The sequence below is a fragment of the Nanorana parkeri genome, unplaced genomic scaffold, assembly GCF_000935625.1.
Source record: "Nanorana parkeri isolate BGI_ZX_2015 unplaced genomic scaffold, ASM93562v1 scaffold435, whole genome shotgun sequence".
Taxonomy (NCBI): Eukaryota; Metazoa; Chordata; class Amphibia; order Anura; family Dicroglossidae; genus Nanorana; species Nanorana parkeri.
Genome location: NW_017306703.1, coordinates 450,041 through 470,329, shown reverse-complemented (window position 1 = coordinate 470,329; position 20,289 = coordinate 450,041). Strand labels below are relative to the sequence as shown.

General features: G+C 40.9%; 1 protein-coding gene across 1 annotated transcript in view; it reads right to left on the bottom strand.

Moving 5' to 3' along the window:
• Window positions 1-547: 547 nt before the first annotated feature.
• Window positions 548-20,289, bottom strand: part of PCGF2 (polycomb group ring finger 2) — a 40,405-nt gene continuing 20,663 nt past the window's right edge. The window contains exons 2-10 of the mRNA XM_018560156.1: window positions 14,652-14,796; window positions 13,037-13,133; window positions 6,835-6,890; window positions 6,214-6,264; window positions 4,187-4,298; window positions 3,898-3,940; window positions 3,658-3,756; window positions 2,950-3,030; window positions 548-892 (exon numbers count right to left, since the gene is read on the bottom strand). Of these exons, the coding sequence (XP_018415658.1) occupies window positions 584-892; window positions 2,950-3,030; window positions 3,658-3,756; window positions 3,898-3,940; window positions 4,187-4,298; window positions 6,214-6,264; window positions 6,835-6,890; window positions 13,037-13,133; window positions 14,652-14,763 (960 nt within the window). The 5' untranslated portion in view covers window positions 14,764-14,796 and the 3' untranslated portion in view covers window positions 548-583. The remainder of the gene's footprint in view (window positions 893-2,949; window positions 3,031-3,657; window positions 3,757-3,897; window positions 3,941-4,186; window positions 4,299-6,213; window positions 6,265-6,834; window positions 6,891-13,036; window positions 13,134-14,651; window positions 14,797-20,289) is intronic.

The following is a 20,289-nucleotide window of genomic DNA, read 5'->3' as shown; positions in this document are numbered from 1 at the left end:
ACACCCCACAACCCCAAATCCCACCCACAAACGGAACACAAAACCTTTTGGGAATGATATGAAAAGAGGGACCCTGTTGTGCTATATTCTGTGGTGGCCAGACTTTTATAGAGGGTAATACACACATTCAGTAGAGCAGCGGTGCCCCTAGACTGCATATTGTACAAAAGTGCTCAATCATTACAGGATATCCAGTTTTGTCTCTACAAAATCTTGCCCATTAAAGTCCACACACTTACAAGAGATTAATCATGCTGCAGAAAACTTGTGCATACTCCTTAATACATACATGGATTCTTCAATGTTCAAACAATGTTTTCTGAATTCCCTTAATTCCAAAGTACACATATGTGGTAACCAGATGAGAGATTTGAACCGAGTTAGCCATGGGGCACTGGAGGGGCATCATTCAAACAAGAATGTGCGTTTTCTCCCTTCCCTCTTATAAATTATAATACAAAATATTACAAAACGTTTCCGGGTGTAAGGAGGGATTAAATTACTCTTGTATCATCCATAGAAAATAAAAAAAGTCCATCTTTCTATGTACATATGTATAAAAAGCTCTGAGCAGGCAGATTGCTCAAGTGAGGGGCGGTCCCGGTGCGCCATTGAGAGAAACTTTTCGTCCCTTGCTGGCCGAGTGCCCATTATGGAGGGAAGGGGCAGGAGGGAGTTCGGTGTTGGGGTTGGGAGAGCCCTGACAGGGAGTGGCAGGGCTGGGTAGAGATGAGGAAGTGGAGGGAACTGGTGCTGGGCTGTTGGCCTTGTCACTGGCTGACTCCCCTTCGGAGTTGGTTGCTCGATTTGGCTCCTGCAGGCTTCTCGGGCGGCTAAATCGTAATCTCTTGCAGGTCGGCTGCACACGATACTTGAGAGGCAATGGTCCCGTCTGAAGAGTAATTGGGGGTTCGGGAGTAAAGAATACATGGAAAAATTACAATTTTATGATACAGAAGAACAAAATAAAATAGCTAAACCCTCATTACTGAACCTAATCACAAACATTAGCCCTTAGCTCACCAGCTTACCAACAGTTAACCTTGCAATGAACATGTAACCCTAAAACCTCGAAAAGAGCACTCAAAATGACTAAATAAAAAAGTCACCCTGTAAAAGCAGATGAATAATACGCCAAACCTGCTGAAGAATCCTCAGCATCCCAAACTTTGCTCGCTTCCCTGGTGTGGGCTGTGGCTCCACTTACCGGACACAATGGCACTTCTAGTAGGTCCTTGCCGTTCAGCCAGGACACAATGGGCACAGGCAGGTGGAAACACAAAGCATAGCACGGAAGCACAGGCATCCAATATATCTGGAAGTGCAGACACTGAAGATTCCCTGGCAGAGCAATTATTAGAGTCACCAGTGGCCAGGCTGGTAAGTATTCTTAACCTCCTTTTACAGGCTGGCGTTTTTCTAAATGTGACGTTTTCTGTTTAGCAAAAGAGCAACTTTAAAACTTAACAGATCAGCATTACATCTGCAGCTTCCATTGAAATAATACCTGGAGATCCTGCCATGAAGGTCCTTGTTCAGGCACCTCCTGTTATAGGGTGACAACGCTCTGTTCCTGTTTCAATTGTTTCCCTGTGTTGTCACTGTGTCACATGAGCTTCCTGATGGAGACTACAAGAGGCTGTTTCAAAACACATTACACAGCCAGATCAGGTGCTAAACACCAGCGGGGGGCTCATCCTATGCCCCACAGACAGCACAAGCCCAAAGGAAAAACAAAAAACGCTGCAGTCAGAGACTTCAAATGTTGGTAACTTTATTCATCTGGACAACATGAACAGAAAATGCCCTCCAGGGATCTCCCTATCCCCCAGGAGAAGATTCCAGAATGAATAAAGTTACCAGTGTCTGAATTTTCAGCAGCTGCTGGAGAGGTGAGAATCAGTAGGTCTGGGTGAGGGAGGGAACTTTGCAGAAACAATGTTACTTTGCCATGAATACTCAATATGGCGTGTTTATGGGTCTAATTATAAACTGAAGGAGATGCACCAAACTGTTTATTAGGCATCCTTAATTCAAAGCGGCGATAAGACCAGCATGAAGACAGGGCGCAAGTCTCTGTAGTGGTGGAAGTCAGATGAAATCAGCGGGGGGGCACCTACATTAATCCGTTCATAACTCGGGCATCACTCTGATATAAGTTCTTTGTGGCTGGAGCTACAACGGACTTCTAGTGTAAATGGATGCAGCCACCTTGAGGATTAATGATGCCGCAGTTCTACTCCACTTGAAGCAGCAGAAAACTTTACATTTTTTTTCCTATTTAACTTTATCACTGTCACATGGGGACTGATGACACCCTATTTGACATAATTCATAGGACTTCATCAGAGGCTTAGACTCCCTGGGAGTCCATGAAGGTATCAGATCACCCTAAGGTCATCTTTTTCCTTCTAGTTGGGGACAAGTTTGTCATGTAGAGACATTAGAAAATCAAAATAGATGGCTAATGCCATCTCTCTGTGCTGCATGTGCAGGTGGGGGACAAACAATAACCTGCCTGTATTCATCCAGCTTGGTAACTAAGAACTCAAATGTGCTCACGAGTGAGCACTTTCTGGTTCAATGGTCCCAAAGGAGATTGGTGAATTGGGAGTTCAGCGATTTCCTCCAATCCAACACCACTCTCTATCCTGATCAGTGCTGGGGATGACAACAGTGGGGATACCAGCAGCAGGACAGTAACAAATTACATGGCAACCAGCCAAAGCAGGGATGTGTCCAGAGCCTGTGCCACCAGATAGTTACGGCGATCAGGCACTGGAGAGAGAGTAATACAAAAATGTTATGGGGAGATGCTTTCATATAAGGGCCAGGCTCCTGGGCACCTTTATACTGTATGTTCATGGTTACTGACAGTTTAAGAAAATACAGCCTGTTATAACGGACTCAGCATGCTGCAAATGCTAGATCTCGGAACAACAAACTCACCCGTCCCCAGGGGTATATATAGGCAATATCCATTAGGGTGTAATAATCCTTCAGCGGCTCTTCTTCATAGAGAATCTCCACCTTCAACCAAATGAAAAAACACTGTTTACAAAGTATTACAAAAAACAAAAGAAAAAAAATATTCACAGCTACCAGCAACAAATTGTTATTTAGGAGTGAATCCTTGAAGTTTAAGGGTGTATTTAATGAGGACATATTGTAATGTTATCATTATAATTAATAAGAATGGCTGCTTGTGATAAAAAGTTGTTTTCCCAAAAGTTAAAGGTCTATATATTTAACAAGACACAACCTTTAACCTTATAAAACTTTACTGTAAGTTTTATTATAAATCCCATGTGTTGTTTGTAGATGACACTGCTAGGTCACCCCTTCCCTCAAAGTAACAAGATAAGTGTTGACAAGGCAAAGGTTCTCTTCAAACGTTAAATGTAACCCGGGGCACTTAGAGATTTAACGTAATAAATCCTATATAAAGCAGGTCAGATTAGGCATTTTAAGTAGCGTAGGGGATACTAGTAATAAATGTGCACAAGTTGAGGACTATGTCAAATAACGAGACCTACACCATGAGGTATATACTTTGATGAGTCAAGTAACACTGGGGTTGAGAATAAAGTCTATGCATTGTGAAATGTGGGATAGCGTAAAATAAAAAACAGGACTGTTCCTGGTCTTGTGCCATACCTTGTACCTGTTTGGAACGTCCATTTTGTTCCGCAAGAACTTGGCGAGGTGTGTGATGGTCATTGCTGCAGGACAGCGCAAGAAGCGAAGACTGTTCCTCTGTCAGGAGAGAGGAGGAAACATAAATCACACAAGATACAATTTTTTTGTCTATACTCTATATATAGCAGCCTGGTTAGATGCATTTGATAAAGAGGAATTTTAAAAGGAAGGAAAAGATCATATTTTCGCTCAGCTTACTTTCTCTGCATTGTCACTGTCGGCTGAATCCCGTATGTCATCCCTGTTGATGTGAAAGGTGTGTAAAAGGTCAGAAAGCCATAAACATGTAAATTATAAATAATATTATAAATTCCATAGTATTCCTATTTTTGGTTGTAAAGGCTTAGTTGAAGTATTGCAAAATTGTTTTCAAAGTGGTTTTCAATGAGTGGAAGGTTGAGGCTTAGACTTGTATTCTAGATGTTGGAAACTGTAATCCTGTCATTTACAGTGAATTGATAATAAATGTGCACAGCATTGGGTTTACCTGGCATCGTCAGAGAACTGGATGGAAAGGCTGATATTCTCCTCTTCATGTACCACCATGTCTCCGCTCGCTGCCACTTTGTCCCCCTGCTCAATAGTGGAATCGCTGTTTGCTATCAAACACAACAGAAGTAATACATTATTGACAGCAATACATTTTTGACATTTTAATATGGTCATATAAGGTCATTATTTATGTCAAGTGTTTAAATGCCCTCCGTCATCCTCACCATCAAAAACCTCAGATCAGAAACTTGTCTTCAAGTAGCCAGAAGATTAGCAGCATTTTAGCTTAATTTTACTGGACGGACACAGTACCTGAATGCGAGGAGACAGCTCTATACATTTCTATAGGCTGTCCATGCAAAAAAACTTAAAGAAAAAATTAATATATATATACTCTCTCTCTCTCTCTCATATACATATATACATATATATATATATAACCACTTTATTACCCTAATCAGCCCGAATGTACTCCCTTTTCCCCATGGCTATTTTTCTCTCCATTTTTTTTAATTATTTCTATTTTTCAAATTCTTTTATTTTTGTTTCATTTTTTTCAGCCTTGCATAAAACAAGAAAATGTGCAAAATGAGGGGGATAAAAAGCCTTTTTTTGATTTGCATATAATGTTGGCATGCTTGTGTACTAAAAATATCAGTTTAGTGTAAATTTCAATGGTATAAATGATATATGAAAATAACACACAATTATTATTTACACTAAAACTACTTTGTAAAAAATTTATTTTAGGTATTTTAGTGTAATTACAAAGTTATCACCAAATAAACAAACTCACCAAATAAACAAGCTGGAAATTTTAAAAATGCTCTGGCCAATAAGGGGTATACAAGTACGAAAGTTGAAGTGGTTTATAAGTTATGTGGTTGACAATATGCTCATAAAATGTTTAGTGTTAAACAGTTCAGACAGGTGAGGAACTTGTATCCAGTTTTAAAGACGGTCCGTAGTTATTATTTTTTACCCTAATCAGCCCTAATTATTTCCTGTCTCCCTTGCCTTTTTGCTTTTTTTATTTTCCAATTCTTATTTCATCTTAGTTTTATTTATTTTCTGCCATGGATAAAAGAAAAATGTGAAAAAAGCACTATATCATTTGTAAAAATTTCTTTTTTTACTTTAAGGTTTCTTTTACTGATTTATTGGATTGAAAACTGGCTATTGAATAGAGAACTAGCTTAAAGACCGTATGTATACCTAAATGCACAGAATATTATTGGATATTGAGTTCTTATAGGTATAATAAGCATCAGATATTGTTGATCCAGGGAATATCCAATTGCCTTATGGGATCAGGATGGAATCTTTTGAACAACAGGGGGTAGCTGTGGGCATAGCGTTCTGTTTCAGATTTTTTTCTTTTTTGTCTTCTCTCAATAGGTTGAACTCAATGAACTTGTGTCTTTTTTAACCTGACTAACTATATGCAGATCAAAAGGTCACACTTTGGATCTACATATGAATGCATTAGTAAATACGATGTAGCATTACATTACACTGTATTACTTAATGACAATTACAGACAATCTACAAATGTAATTTCACAGCCTTACGGACGATCATTTTGACAGCAGGAAATTGGCAGAAATAGCTGCGGCAGGTGGAGAGGACAAAGACGAAAAATACATCCTAGAAACTTAAAAGTAATAAAATTATATTACTAGTGCCAAGCATTTGTGGAATTCAGTCAAGAAGCCAATACGTACCAGAATTCGAGGAATACGTTGTTCATTTGACAGTAATGGGCGGGGAATTGAATTTTAAAGGTGCCGTGGGCACCCGATTCCTGAGCTCTTGTATTTGGGAGCTTATGTAATGTTTCACACAAGTGTCAAATCTATGGATTTATACAAATAGTTGCTTCGGTTTCAAGTTTTGTCTTTTAGTTTAAATACAAGAACAAATGATATACAACAATCCGGTTATTTATTTCATGTACCAAGTTATATCTAAAGATGAAAAATATCTTTCCACCTTAAAATTTGCATTTAGAATGGTACTTACCATGTGTACGTGCATAAGAGGCATAGAAATCCCGTCGCCGCTTCATCTCATCTATAGAGGAGACATTATACAACTGTTGAGAGTCATAACTGTAGAATTTGCCATCATTTAATATATAGAGAACATAAATGTAGAAGGAGACAACTACAAAGTAGCATTATGGATTTTTTTTGTGCACACAGTTAATTTTTGTAATGTTAATTTTTGCTTCAAAATGTTCAATTCACAAAAATAAACATTGTATTTTCTACATGAAATTACACTGAAAGCCTGGATTTCTCAGGGGTCCATGTTTTCTATCATGAACCAGTATTTTATTAGCACCTGGAATGGCTCCTTTTTTGTGTTCTCCTCAATAGGCACCTTATAGAAATTCACTGTTGATGTGGAGAGAGAGAGGGTAACAGTATTTTTAGAGCAAAAAGCCATGCAATAACTTGCATGCAAACAGTTCTTAGATCCATGTTGTAAAATCTTTAATAAAAAAAAAAAAAAAGTTTGAATTGACACTTATACGTACGCCAGAACTTCTGCACACTCTGTTGCAACATCTAATATTTGTGTCCAGCAGCAAAGATTAGTGTATCACTGTGACAGGTAACATAGAAAATATTTGCTTACCTCTAAAGAGTCCTGGTACAAGCTTATATACAATGTCTTGTAATATTTTATCAGACCTAAATAAGAAAATAATCATTAGATATACAGAAAAAAATCATTTTGATAAATCACTGTAAAATTCTTCTCTCAGAGTTCTTTTAAGTATGTGTAAACCCTAAACTTCTCTTTTTTGCATCCTTTTGGTTCTATTACATATACCACTGACAGTTATATGTTATGTCTGTTTGAGAAATGCAAAAAAACTACCCGTTTACCATGTCCAATTCAGAGCTCTTCTGTGTCCAGTGTTCAGTCAAGCGTTGCCTCAAGCAGAGTATTTAGCCCTTCTGTTCCTATCTTGGGCATACAGAATGATTGGTCTTGATTTTGTGGAGAAGTGAGAGTAGGTGGGTCTGAGTAGTTTGACAAGAGAAAACTGGGCAGTGCTGACAACCCTCAGACATCTATGTGTATTGTCAGCACACAACAGGACTGAGGAACGGAGTTCATTTCTGGAATTTCAACAGGTATTTTTCTGTACTTGCAGGGTCTTTAAAAGGATAAAACATGTGCATAATGGGGAGTAGAGATTCCGCCCCTGACCCTAGGCCGACTAGGAGATTAATACCCCTCTCCATCCGTGAAGCCTCACATCCATTATCACAAATTAAGGGGGAGCAAAGACTTTCCACACTGTAACATCGATAACATGAGACACCTGGTGAGAGACAGTCAACTCGGACTAGGAGGTGCTGACTAGAACCTCAGCCAGAGGACCCTCTATAACACCAATACAGAAGCTTTTATGCATGACACCAGCAAGCAGAGTCTAGCACTGCATCACACAGACACCATTTTGACCTGTCAGATCGATTAGATCTGAAGGAGCCTATTTATTAACTAGGTCCTGGCACAAAAACCTGGCCCATGTGGTAGTCATCTGAAGCACCAATGCCGTAACAGTAATTGAAAGTATAGGGATCATGCTACCAACTCTTCCAATCCAACAGACACAAGATGCAGACTTGCTTCCTGACTGCTTTCAGAACTCGTCTCTGTATTGCTGGCATACAGAGTAACAAAACCTGTTTAGGACGCGGTTCCATCTCAGGAATGGCAAAGGAAAAATAAATATCTGATGCAAGGTTTTCTGAACCTATCCAAGGGGATCTCAAAAGCTTCTTCAAGTAAAATGACACAGGGGGCACAAGGCCTATGCCCATTTGGGAAACAGAGAAATGCTAAAATCAAGCTAGGTTTTCAGGAGGGAAAAAGAATACAAGACCCAAGTGCACAAACAATTCCACGTTATAACTACAATTCAATGATTAAAAGAACTCAGACACAAGCTACTACATTAGTAAATAACAAAGTCACAGCTACTATGATGCCGTAGAGCATTTTACAAATACAGCAACAAACCAGGTAAGATGCTCCCAAGCAGAAGAGACTGAATAATGAAATACCTCCAGACTTCCAACATGCAGACCCTAACCATAAAAGAAAAAGTACAATTTAGAGTGCTCAGTCCCTGGGATTCTCTATGACCTCTTGGCTTCAGCTCAGCTCGCTGAACAACCCAGAGGGCATAAGCTTTCCACTAGGGATGCTCCGATACCACTTTAAGACCGAGTACAAGTACCGATACTTTTTCTTAAAATGGACAGGTCACATTTTTTCTAAAGCAAAACAAAATCATGATTTTAGGTCAGTTGATTGGATGATTGACAGGCTCCCTCACCAGTCACTCCTGACTGGTGAGGAAGCCTGTCAATCATCCAATCGGCCAATCAGCGGGAGAAGAGGCCAGAATGGAGCAGATGACTGAGGACTTGGAGGCAGAGTTTACCTTCGGCTGTTCGCCCGTGTAGGAGGGGTTCGCGGCCATCTTGCTTCATTGAAGACGCTATGGAGGTCCTGTGTGCGGCGGTTTCGGGTCCTTGAAGATGGCGGACGCGGCACAGGTACTAGTTTTTTTTATCGGAGCATTTGCACGAGTACACATACAAATACTCGGTATCGCCGCCGATACCGATGCTGGTATTCCTACTTTCTACACCTCCCTCTTAGTAGGCCATCATGCTCCTATAATAAATGCCGGATTGGCAAATAATCCAAAAGCACACCTTGACACAATCAGGGCAAATCAATTTGTGGACAGATACAAAAAAAAAACTACTCTTCCCCAAAAGTATAGTATATTTTCATTTTAGGACAAATGTAATATTGAAATACAGCCGCTAGATTGAGCTGAGGAGCACAGGAAATGTAAACTTAATTTCTAGTCATTGTTTTCAGGCCTAAACCATCCCACTTTTTTAAAAGCGCAACCTGAACAGCTTTAGCAGAGCCCTGACCTTCTTTTAGACCTCTTTCAAGACCCATCAGATCTGCATCAACAGTAGGGCACTCAGACTAGAAGGTTTTAGAGACCTCTTCCTACGCCATAGCCCTCCATTTAAGAACAATTTATATATTTTTATTTTAGGTTTAGTTATATCAAATCAAACAACTTTAGGCACACCACTAAATGGGCAATGAAAATCTAGTTGTTAGCTTACAGTTGAACTCTTGGCAAACTACTAAATACACAACTGAAATACAAATTTTAAGAAGTGTTTAACCTGCAAAAGGATTATTTCTGCCCATCCTTTCCTGGGAATTACACAGCTCTGCCACAAAGCACAGACCAGTCTAGCAGGGGAGATGACCTGATCTTTCGCTGCCGCAGGTTCACTTTCACGTCTCCTCCCACCTCCTTTCCGCATGCGGCTTACAGTGCCCTGACCTACTTTTAGTTTTGCTTCTCCCTCTGACTTTTTGAGCTCTGCTTTAAGGACTGATACCAAGGCAAATTCAGGTACTTACACTGCTAGAATTAAAAAAATACAGTTAAGGGTGTATTATTAATTACAGCGCTCAGATTATTTGTTCCTTTTATATGTTCTTTTTTCACAAATACATCATCAAATGCAGCCCTCACCTTATTGAAATGCTTCAGGTTTTCCTATGGAATGTGCTTCAGTTTGCACTAAACTTCAGTAACTGCTGCCTGGTAGAGAGTCAATTTTCCTGTACAGGTAAACCAGTCACCTCAGCTAGCTCTATAACACTCGAAGACCCGTTGCCTAAAACGCCCGCTTGTAGATTTCTGCAGGCATAGAGTTGCGCCAGAACTGCCTGAGATGGAGGGATGCTTAATTCAAACAGGCATTCTTAGGCCTTGTTCACACCAAATGCAGACCAGATCCGGTCAGGTTTCTGCACAGCAGGTCCATGCACACTTAATTCACTGCTGCCTGAACTGTGCAAGGAGACAGTTGGTAACAGAGAGTAGCATGTCTGCATCTATATTTGTCTCCTGTGTCATCAGCTTGACCACAGGTTGTTTTTGTTGGCCTCTCCCTTCTCATTATAGACGAGAAACACTAATTTCTGACCAACACCAGCTCTGCTACTTTTGCCCCTTAAGGTGCCCATACACCTTACAATTATCTGCAGATTTTCTGTGGTCAGATGGAAAAAGTGCAACAGATTGGCCCAGCGGGAGATTCCTCCATCCACAGATTTTAGCATAGATGGGAGGAAACTGTTGCACCTTTTCCATCTGACCACAGAAAATCTGCAGATAATCTATAGGTGTATGGCTGGCTTTATCCTCTTCACAGACAGAGCTGAACTTAATCCTAGGCCACAAAGGTCCTGGCCCAGAGAGACATGGCCACCACGGGTAGCGACAGGTTGCCCCATCTTACCTCCATATACAAGTGTCCACTTGTGTTTATAGGTCAACTTGCTCAGCCACACTTACTCCAGACTCTTCTCTATATCTGAATGAAAGCTCTCAGGCTGGTACTTCTCAGTCCTGCCTATCCTTTCTGTGCAATGTGGCATTCCTAGAGTCTACATTAGTCTACTAGTGTACTAATATTCCATAAGGATGGTAAATTCATTTGGTTAGAATTCAAACGCTCAAACACTCAAACAATATTATTTTTTGTACTCACAATTAACGGACAGAACTCTCTTGACAATAGGGGTATATGGTCACCTGCATTAATAGAATACTAGGTACAAAACAAAAGCTCAGCCAAAAGGGCCCCTATTGGAGGCCAAACCCCCTCTCTGCCAGAAAAGCTCAGTTAGTGAACAAGCCGTAAAAGGAGAAAAAAAAAAAACCACACAACACGTTCCAATACATGGACAAAACCACCAACAGAAAAGAGACTGGTGTTGAGTCTACCAATGACCTCAGTGAAAAGGATTTTATAGTGAGCTGCACAGGGAACCACTTCCTCAAGGGGAGGAAGTTTACACAACTACCTGCCCAAATTTAGCATCCAAAAACCCAACAAGATCAACCTTGTAAACTCGATAAATGTATGAATAGATGACCAGGTAGTTGTCTTGCAGAGCTGCAAAGCTAATGCCAAGTGGTGAAAAGTCTACAAGAGACTCGATGACCTGATTAGAATAAACTGTAACCGAAAACGAAGGTTCTTGGGGTCTGATAGAATAGGGGCAAACTATTGTCTGGCAAATACAACAAGAAATGGTGGTCACAGAAGCAACCTGGACCTTCTGTGGCCTCTCCATGACCACAAAGAGAAAATCTGTCTTGTGAAAGGGATCTGTGACATCAAGGAAGCAGCGTTGCAGAATTCCTATCCTATTTCTGGGACATGCAGTCTGAGGCGCCAGGCGGGTGTTTCTTTTCCCTACATTTAGCCCTGCTTCGGACAAGCAGGGCTAAATGTAGAGTGGGTGAAGCCACCGCTCTTTTTGTAGCAGCCTGTTTGGGAACAATTTGCATGTTTTAAGCCCTGGCCTATACTTGTCTTCATAATAAGACTTTCTCAAGAGGTGTGGATTGCATTAATAACCGATAAGATGATATGCACTGCTGTTGTCACTAAGAATTGTTGATTAAATAGTTTTATCACAATTGCACATATTGTTAATAATCTTTCTTTTGCAAATAGAAACAGTTACAAGAAAATGTTAATTTACATGTCAATGTTGTTTGGTTTTGTGTTATGAAGATGATCACTTATTTGGTCAGTGTGTGTGACTAAGTAGAGCGCTTTAGATCAGTGTTATTTTATGTTAGGGAGTTATACACTGGCTGAGTTAGCCTGTGAGTTTCAGCCTGGCCATTACAAATCTATCCTCTCGAATTCTACCTGGAAAAAGATAATTAAGGTTTCAAATTGTGAACTATTACTTTGGATCTTGTAATTGTTATTATTCTAAAGAAGAAAAGGTGTCACGTTTCAAAATTGAATAAAGCAAATTGGAAATTTTTCAGCAAGAGCTGCCTCTACCACTAATATAATACACTATGGGTATAAGAGACATAGATAAGCGAGACCCACTATTATAAGCCGGCTTTACCAAAGATTACTTCATGCCACCAAGTAAGCCAGGGTGCAAATGTGTAAGTCAGATGGACAAACAGGTGTGATGCCATAAAACTGAATGAAGTCTACACACAGATGCGCCTCCCTTCTCTTACTTTCAGACAAAGCACAGAAAAGCATACAGCCAGCAACACTTATTGTATCATACTGCTTGTCATTCCAGACACAATAAAGGGAATACCTGTGGGGCAGTTTATATGCCTCAGAAGGCATTGTATGAATCTGAGGGATTGTAAAGAGAAAGCTAAATATTCAGGGGAATGATAAATAAGGCATACAAGATAGCCATGGGAAATTTGTATGCTTGTAATTTTCATTGTTCAGCACCAGATCTCTTCAGTGTTATACTTAAAGTTGTTCGATTTAAATACACGATATAGGGAAATGTGTTATAATTTTTTTTACAAAATAGATTTTAGCATAGCATATACATACATACGCACACCGATCAGCCATAACATTACAACCATCCACCTATTATTGAGTAGGTCCCACTTTTGGCATCTTCCTACAGTGCATCCTAGTGTCATCTCTTCCTAGGTCAGAGGCACACACACACACACGGCCATCCACATGATTTAGAAGAAAACATAATTCATCAGACCAGGCCACCTTCTTCTATTGCTCTGTGGTCCAGTTCTGATGCTCATGTGCCCATTGTAGGTGCTTTTGACGGTGCACACAGGTCAGCATGAGCACCCTGACAAGTCTGTGACACATGTAGGGCCTAGTATATAAAACCTGGAGAAAAATAAAGCATCTGAACCGACAAAATAATCAATCACTGTGGTTTAAATTCTCACCTTATGCTAAGCAGAGGGCGTCCTTTGTGCACTTGAGAGTCACACATGGGGCAGAATTTGTGTGCTTCTAAGTAGCGTAGGATACAGGTCTTACAAACTGTGTAAAGAAAAGACAGAACTCAGACATGTCAAAGCCATAGTAAGTTAGATTGGGGGAGGGGAAACAGCAGGTCTCAAATCCTCCCACCGGGTAATATTGGTGCTGCTGCTAATCTTCATCTGAGAATGCTAGTGAACTTGGGTTGAAGTTAGAACTCCAGAACTGCATATTTTATGCAGGTCAGTGATGTGGAAATGATGAAGGAATTGGATCAGCAACACAGCCAGGGAACTATCTTTTTCAAATGTAAAGAGCAGCAACAACAGCACATATATTTATCTCATTTCAGGTTTTCTGTGTAAAACTGGTGGTTACTTTAGCATCACCACTGCATCAGTGATTACAGGTCTGCCCACCTGTCACAGCATCAAAGTCATACTAAACTCAGAAGTCTTAAAAATGCATTCAGGTACCTTAACTATTAACAAAAATGTACTTTATTTGTGTACCTCTGTAAAAAAATAAGTCAAGGCAGCTGGACTTGCTGTATTTTTCTTGAAGACGTTTCACTGGTCATCCAACCAGCTTTCTCAATTCGGCATGACTTGTACAAAAAGTCTCTGGGAATAAATATGGTGAATGTTGCTCCAATCCACATAATCTGTTAAGCGCAACCAGGTGGTTGGATGACCAATGAAACGTCTTCAAGAAAAATACAGCAAGTCCAGTTGCCTTGACTTTTTGTTTACAGATATACCATGACCTGGATGAATGAGAACCTTCACAGAAATATTTGTGTACCATTCAGCTGTAGATCCTCAAATCATCACTAAAATTGCATTGACACTGTACTTCCTTCTGGAGGGTGGCTACTTGTGTTGCCCATGATCCCTGTGTGTGTTTTAAAGTAGCCACCGCTCCAAGCTTGTTCCCGTGATGGACTGCAATCTTAATACAAAGGCATTTTTAAGATTTAACTCCGGAGTTTAGTGTCACTTTAAAGAAATATCCTGCTACCTTGATTTTTTTAAATGTATTTTACATAATGTGGAGAATGCAGCAAAATAGTAAAGTTTCCAGGAAGAACAAGAGTCAGGAATAAGATATTTCAGCTAGATATCGTCCTACTGAAATCCTATAGAGATATATGATGCCTTTGGGTAGTCCAACCATAGCTAAAATAACCAGTTCCGACAGGATTGGCCCTATATTACACCTATGCAAAATCAGTGAGGTCCTGAAAACACGACTTGTTAAGAGGAAATGCTAAAGGAAACAACCATTTTTCCTTCAGAACCCCTTTTTATGCATAACGACTATACATACTCCAAAGACATGCTGCAAGGTTAACTGTCTCCTGTCTAAATTTGCCTTGTATGTATGTGCAATAGGGATCTTAGATTGTAAACTCCCTGAGGACAAGGACTGATGTGAATGTGCAGTATGTAAAGTGCTGCGTAAATAGTCAGCACAATATAAATACTTGAAATAAAATTGTTTGATCTATTATACAGTCACATTGTGCTATGTGTAAAACCGTACATGTAATACCACTAGGGTGCAGTGTACACTCACAGGAATGCAGACATTCTACAATGGTCGCTGCATCGATGAAGTATCCTCCACACAAGGCACACATAAGATGTGGATTCAGCTCCGTCATCTTGATCCGCATGGTCCGATGCATTGTTCAGAAGGGGAGGGGGTATAGGGGGGGACTCTGGAAAGAAATTCATAAAAGCAAAACAATTACAAAAAAAATTCAAGGATGAGTATATTAAAGTTCAATACAGTAGCCAGTGGGAAGACTGAGGAGTCGACAATGTTTTTAGAAGTCAAGAAATATTGTCTTTAACTTGTATTAAAAGGAAATCAAGTTTGGTACAAGCTGCATATCTTTGGACACAAAGGTTCCTTGCTTTTCCGACATTTCAATAGATATTCCCAGACCTTTAAACATCTGTCCCTGGAAATAACTCTGCATTTTGATGTAAGCCAACATAAATGAGATTTTTGTACTTACAATAACATTTCTTTCTTAAAGTCCTTTGAGGGACACAGTGTTTCATATTTATGAAATGTGGGCTTTACTGCCATCTACCAGGAGATTGGACACTAGGCCAAGTACTTGAAGGCTAATCAGCCTTCCTAATCTGCTCAAGGACGGGTTTCTGAAGGACAGATAGTAAGAATGTTAAATCCCACAGCTGAAGAGGGGATCTGACAATGGGATGCAGACTCAAGGTGCCCATACACTGCTCGATTCTCATACGAGAATCGGGCGAAATCCCGCGATTGTACGAGAATCGAGCAGTGTGAACTAAGACGTGCGACCGTTTCTACTGTACGGTCGCACGTCTTTTGGCGAGCCAAAATGTTCAAAACCCCGCCGAGAATTGTACGATTCTCGGCGGGTTCCTAGCCTGCTCGCCCGATAGCTTCGGAACGGGCCGGTGTGCGCACGCGCACACTGCCCGTTCTGCATTGCCATCAGCGGGGCGGGCTTTCGGTGATTGCAAGTACGATCTGCCCGTCCAAGGTGGGCAGATCGTACGGCGGGCTTTCAAGAAGCATACGACCATGGTCGTAAGGTGTATGGGCACCTTCAGAGACCTCCTGAAAAAAAAAAAGTCCAGATCGACGAATAGGCACTCTCCAAAAGGTTGGCAAAAGCCGACAACTGACTCTTGATGGTACTACGGTACATCTTCTGATCCACTACTAAAGGAAGAAGAGGATTCTTCCTATTGAGAAGAAGCAAGGGTGAGAAACACTGGTCTCATGACAACCATACCATAATAGGCTTTTTGGGTGCAATGGTTCCATGAGGAGAATTTACTCACATTAAGCATGGCAGGTATTACTGACTCTGAGATCCCCCTATCCCTCAGCACCTGGGCTTCAATGGGCATGGCATAAAGCCAGTGATGCAGAGTGCAAAAATGGTGCTTGGGACACAAGTTTTGGCCTGTCTGGAAGAGGCCACGGACTGCCAGCAAGCAGATTAGGCCAGCATACCAAGCCTTTCTAAGCAAATACAGGGCTATTAGACTCACCAGATTACCTTCCACTTTGATTATTCAAAGCAATAGCCTCAGAAGGGGGAAGGCATAAATCAGAGAGACCGGATACTCAAGGATACCAGTGCATCCACCTACCACAAAATGTTTGAGACCCAATGAAGTCAGAGATCTTGGAATACCACTTGATGGAGGGACCACTCCTCAGGATCCAGTCATTGTCTATTTAGGAAGTCCACTTTCTATTTTTCCATCCAAATTAGATAATCAGTCAATAGCACATTCTAGAAGGGACAGGTAAATCCTTTAAAGTTCCAGAATGTTGATTCTCTGGCCACCAACACTTTCCTCTGAAGGGAAAGAAGTTCCTGCCTGCTGGACTGTGTGGCTCTCATATGAAACTGGACAAACCTTATCTCCTCCAAGAAGAATACCATAAGAGTCAGGACACTCATGCAACTCTGAAGGGTGTCTCAACACTAGGACTGGAGCTATGGAACCTGAGACTAAAAGGTCACCACCCTTGTTGAGGAAGGAACAATCTGGCCAGAATGGTGGCTAGGATAAGACCTAAAGTGTATTTCCACTTTTGCAGCCAAATTGTAATTAAATCTATTTTATATTTGTTACACTTTCCCATTCAATTAAAAATTTAGTGATGCGGACATTGGTTGTTAGGCCAAATAAGGACTCCTCCCCTAATAGAAGGTCTTCTAGGTAACCTGTGGCTCGGATGCTACTCAACCATATAAGGGCAGTTTTTGTTGCCAGCACTTATGTTAACACTTTCAGTGCTGATAACAGACCATAGGGAAGGGTCACAAATTGGTAGTGTTTGTCCCTGAATGGAGAAACCATTAACAGCTTGGAAATATGAAGACACAAAATAATGCATCTTGGATCTCTATGGAGGCCACCCTGGTGAAGAGAGGCCATCACAGAACAAATTAATTCAATTTTAAATAAGGGAAGTCCAAGTTCGCATGATACACAGAGTTGAGCCCCAAGGCCATTTAATTCACACAAAGAGTACATGGAATGGGACAGAGACTCCAGTTTCTTGACTGTATGGTTGACATATGAGCATCCTTCACCATAATAGTGCTCATCCTGTTAAGGCATGAGATAGGTGGATTAACCACACGTGGAGCAGTCCAACTTTTTACAAAGTCCTCTGTAACGGAAAAAAGGTCAGGAAAATATTTGGGTGGAGGAAGTCCTTTCCAGGTGCTTCCACTCCTTGTGGAAAAAGTTATCAAAAAAGGATGGTCAGGAAACTTAATTTTTTTTTCCCCAAAGAAACAAATCCTTTCTCCTTGTTAGATGAAAGGGCGTGTGAATCCTCTAATTTAAAGGAGACCATACATAATCCCAGAAGATTACATGTGTGTTTGCTCAAGGATATCACCTCAGTGTGTGAATGAAGATCTAATGTATTAAAATATGTTGAAAAAGTCAATAATTTTACAAATACAACTGTGCTCCTGAGTTTACATACACGTCAGAAAAAAAAAAAGCGCATAAAACACACACCAAAATTATTGGGGCGCCTGCCTTTACAAGCATATGAACTTTAATGGCATCCCAGTCTTAGTCCTTAGGGTTCAATATTGAGTTGGCCCACCCTTTGCAGCTAGAACAGCTTCAACTCTTCTGGGAAGGCTGTCCACAAGGTTTACGAGTGTGTCTATGGGAATGTTTGAACATTCTTCCAGAAGCGCATTTGTGAGGTCAGGTACTGATGTTGGAGGAGAAGGCCTGGCTCGCAGTCTCCGCTCTAATTCATCACAAAGGTGTTCTATCGGGTTAAGGTCAGGACTCTGCAGGCCAGTCAAGTTCCTCCACCCCAAACTCGCTCATCCATGTCTTTATGGATCTTGGTATACTGATGCCTTAAGAGTTCCCTTCACTGGAACTAAGGGGCCGAGCCCAACCCCTGAAAAACAACCCTACACCATAATCCCCCCTCTACCAAACTTTACACTTGGCACAATGCAGTCAGGCAAGTACGTTCTCCTGGCAACCGCCTAACCCAGACAGTTCCATCGTATTGCCAGACAGAGAAGCGTGATTCATCACTCCAGAGAACACGTCTCCACTTCTCGGGTCCAGTGGCGGCATGCTTTACACCACTGCATCCAACGCTTTGCATTGCACTTAGTGATGTAAGTCTTGGATGCAGCTGCTCGGTCATGGAAACGCATTGCATGAAGCCCTCTACGCACTGTTGTTGTGCCAATCTGAAGGCCACACAAAGTTTGGAGGTCTGTAGCTATTGAATCTGCAGACAGTTGGGGACTTCTGTGCACTTCAGCATGCGCTGACCCTGCTCTGTCATTTTACGTGGCCTACCACTTCGTGGCTGAGTTGCTGTTTTTCCCAGTTGCTTCCACTTTGTTATAATACCACTAACAGTTGACCATGGAATATTTAGTAGCATGGAAATTTCACGGATGGACTTATTGCACAGGTGGCAACCTATCACGGTACCATGCTTGAATTCACTGAGCTCCTGAGAGCGTCCCATTCTTTTACAAGTGTTTGTAGAAGCAGTCTGCTTGCCTAGGTGCTTGATTTTATACACCTGTGGCCATGGAGGGGATTGGAACACCTGACTCCAATGATTTGAAGGTGTGTCTCAATACTTTTGGCAATATAGTGTATATATACAAAGCGTCATGTGGAAAAGTACATTTCTGACCACTCCTACATGCAAACTTCTATCAGTTGCATGATGTTTGTGGGTTTTCTTGAATGACCGGCCCGTTTCAAAATTCCACTACAAGATCCCAATGGGAATCAAATCAAGGCTTTGACTAGGGCAGTCTAACTCTCTAGCTTTTCTTTCTGAGCCATTACCCAGTGGGTTTGCTAGTGTGCTTTAGATTATTATTGTGTTGAAACACTAACTTCCGGTACAAGTTGAGTTTTTGGATTGATGGCCTCACATTCTTATCAAGCACACTTTTATATAATGTATGATGTATAGTATAGTTGACTTGATGACTACGAGCAGCCCAAGCCCTGAAGCAGCAAAGCAACCCCAAACCGTAAAATTTCCACCACCATACTTCGCTGTTGATATAAGGTTCTTCTCCTGAAATACTCTTTGGTTTGTGGCAAATATGTCTACTGTTACTGTGACCAGAAAACTCCATCATTAATTGATCAGTCTTCCGCACATTATTTCACGAGGCCCAGTCTTTGTTTATATGTTCAATGGCAAACTACAACCTTGCTCTAATGTACTTTTAGGTCAGCACAGGCTTTTTCTTAACACACTCCTCATGCAGTGTGAATTGGTGCAATCTCTTTCTCATTGTAGATGCATGCACTTTGATCCTGTTACAAGAACCCGAACCACGCACAATGACATTTTGGTGTTCTTGGAGGGTTTCATTTATTTAGCATCAAACATTCAGCTTTTGGATTGAATTAGCTGGGCCGGCCAGTCCTGGACAAATTACCAGTTTCTTATAATCTACACCACTTGTACATTATTTACCTTACAATGGAGTGACTGATTTCAAACCATTTGATGGTCTTTTAAAATCCCTTGCCAGACTCACAGGCACCCACAACCTCTTTTTGGAGGACCTTAGAGAGCTCTATTGATCTTGAAATGATGACTACACAAGCTAATATTAAAAAGAGAACACCAAACCCTAGGTATCAGAGTTTTAAATAAACCAGGTTCCACCAGCACACTCCCTAATAATGTTCTGATCATGGGCACCTAATCTGGAACATCTGGTTCTGTGTTCAGGCATAGGGAAGTGGTGGTAAATGTACAGGTGTATGTACTTTGTTTTTACAAGTCTGCATTTTCATTCATTTAGATCATGAAAATTTAAACTTAACATTTAAACTTTTGTCAAGTTTGAGTGTCATTTGTTTAAGTATATCACCTTTACCGGTAGGCACTATATGAATCTAGATCTAATGTTTGCCCATTCAAATATGTTGGAAAAGTCAACAATTTTCATGGGGTGTACTTACTTTTTGAACATAACTGTGTGTGTAGCTTATTTGTCTATCACTCTGCTCTAGATCCTCAAATCATATCTGAATTGGTGCTGACACTGTCCTTCCTTCTGGAGGGTGGCTACTTTTGTTCCCCATCGTCCCTGTGCATGAAGTAGCCACCGCTCCAAACTTGCTCCCAGGATGGACTACAATCTTAATCCTAATTA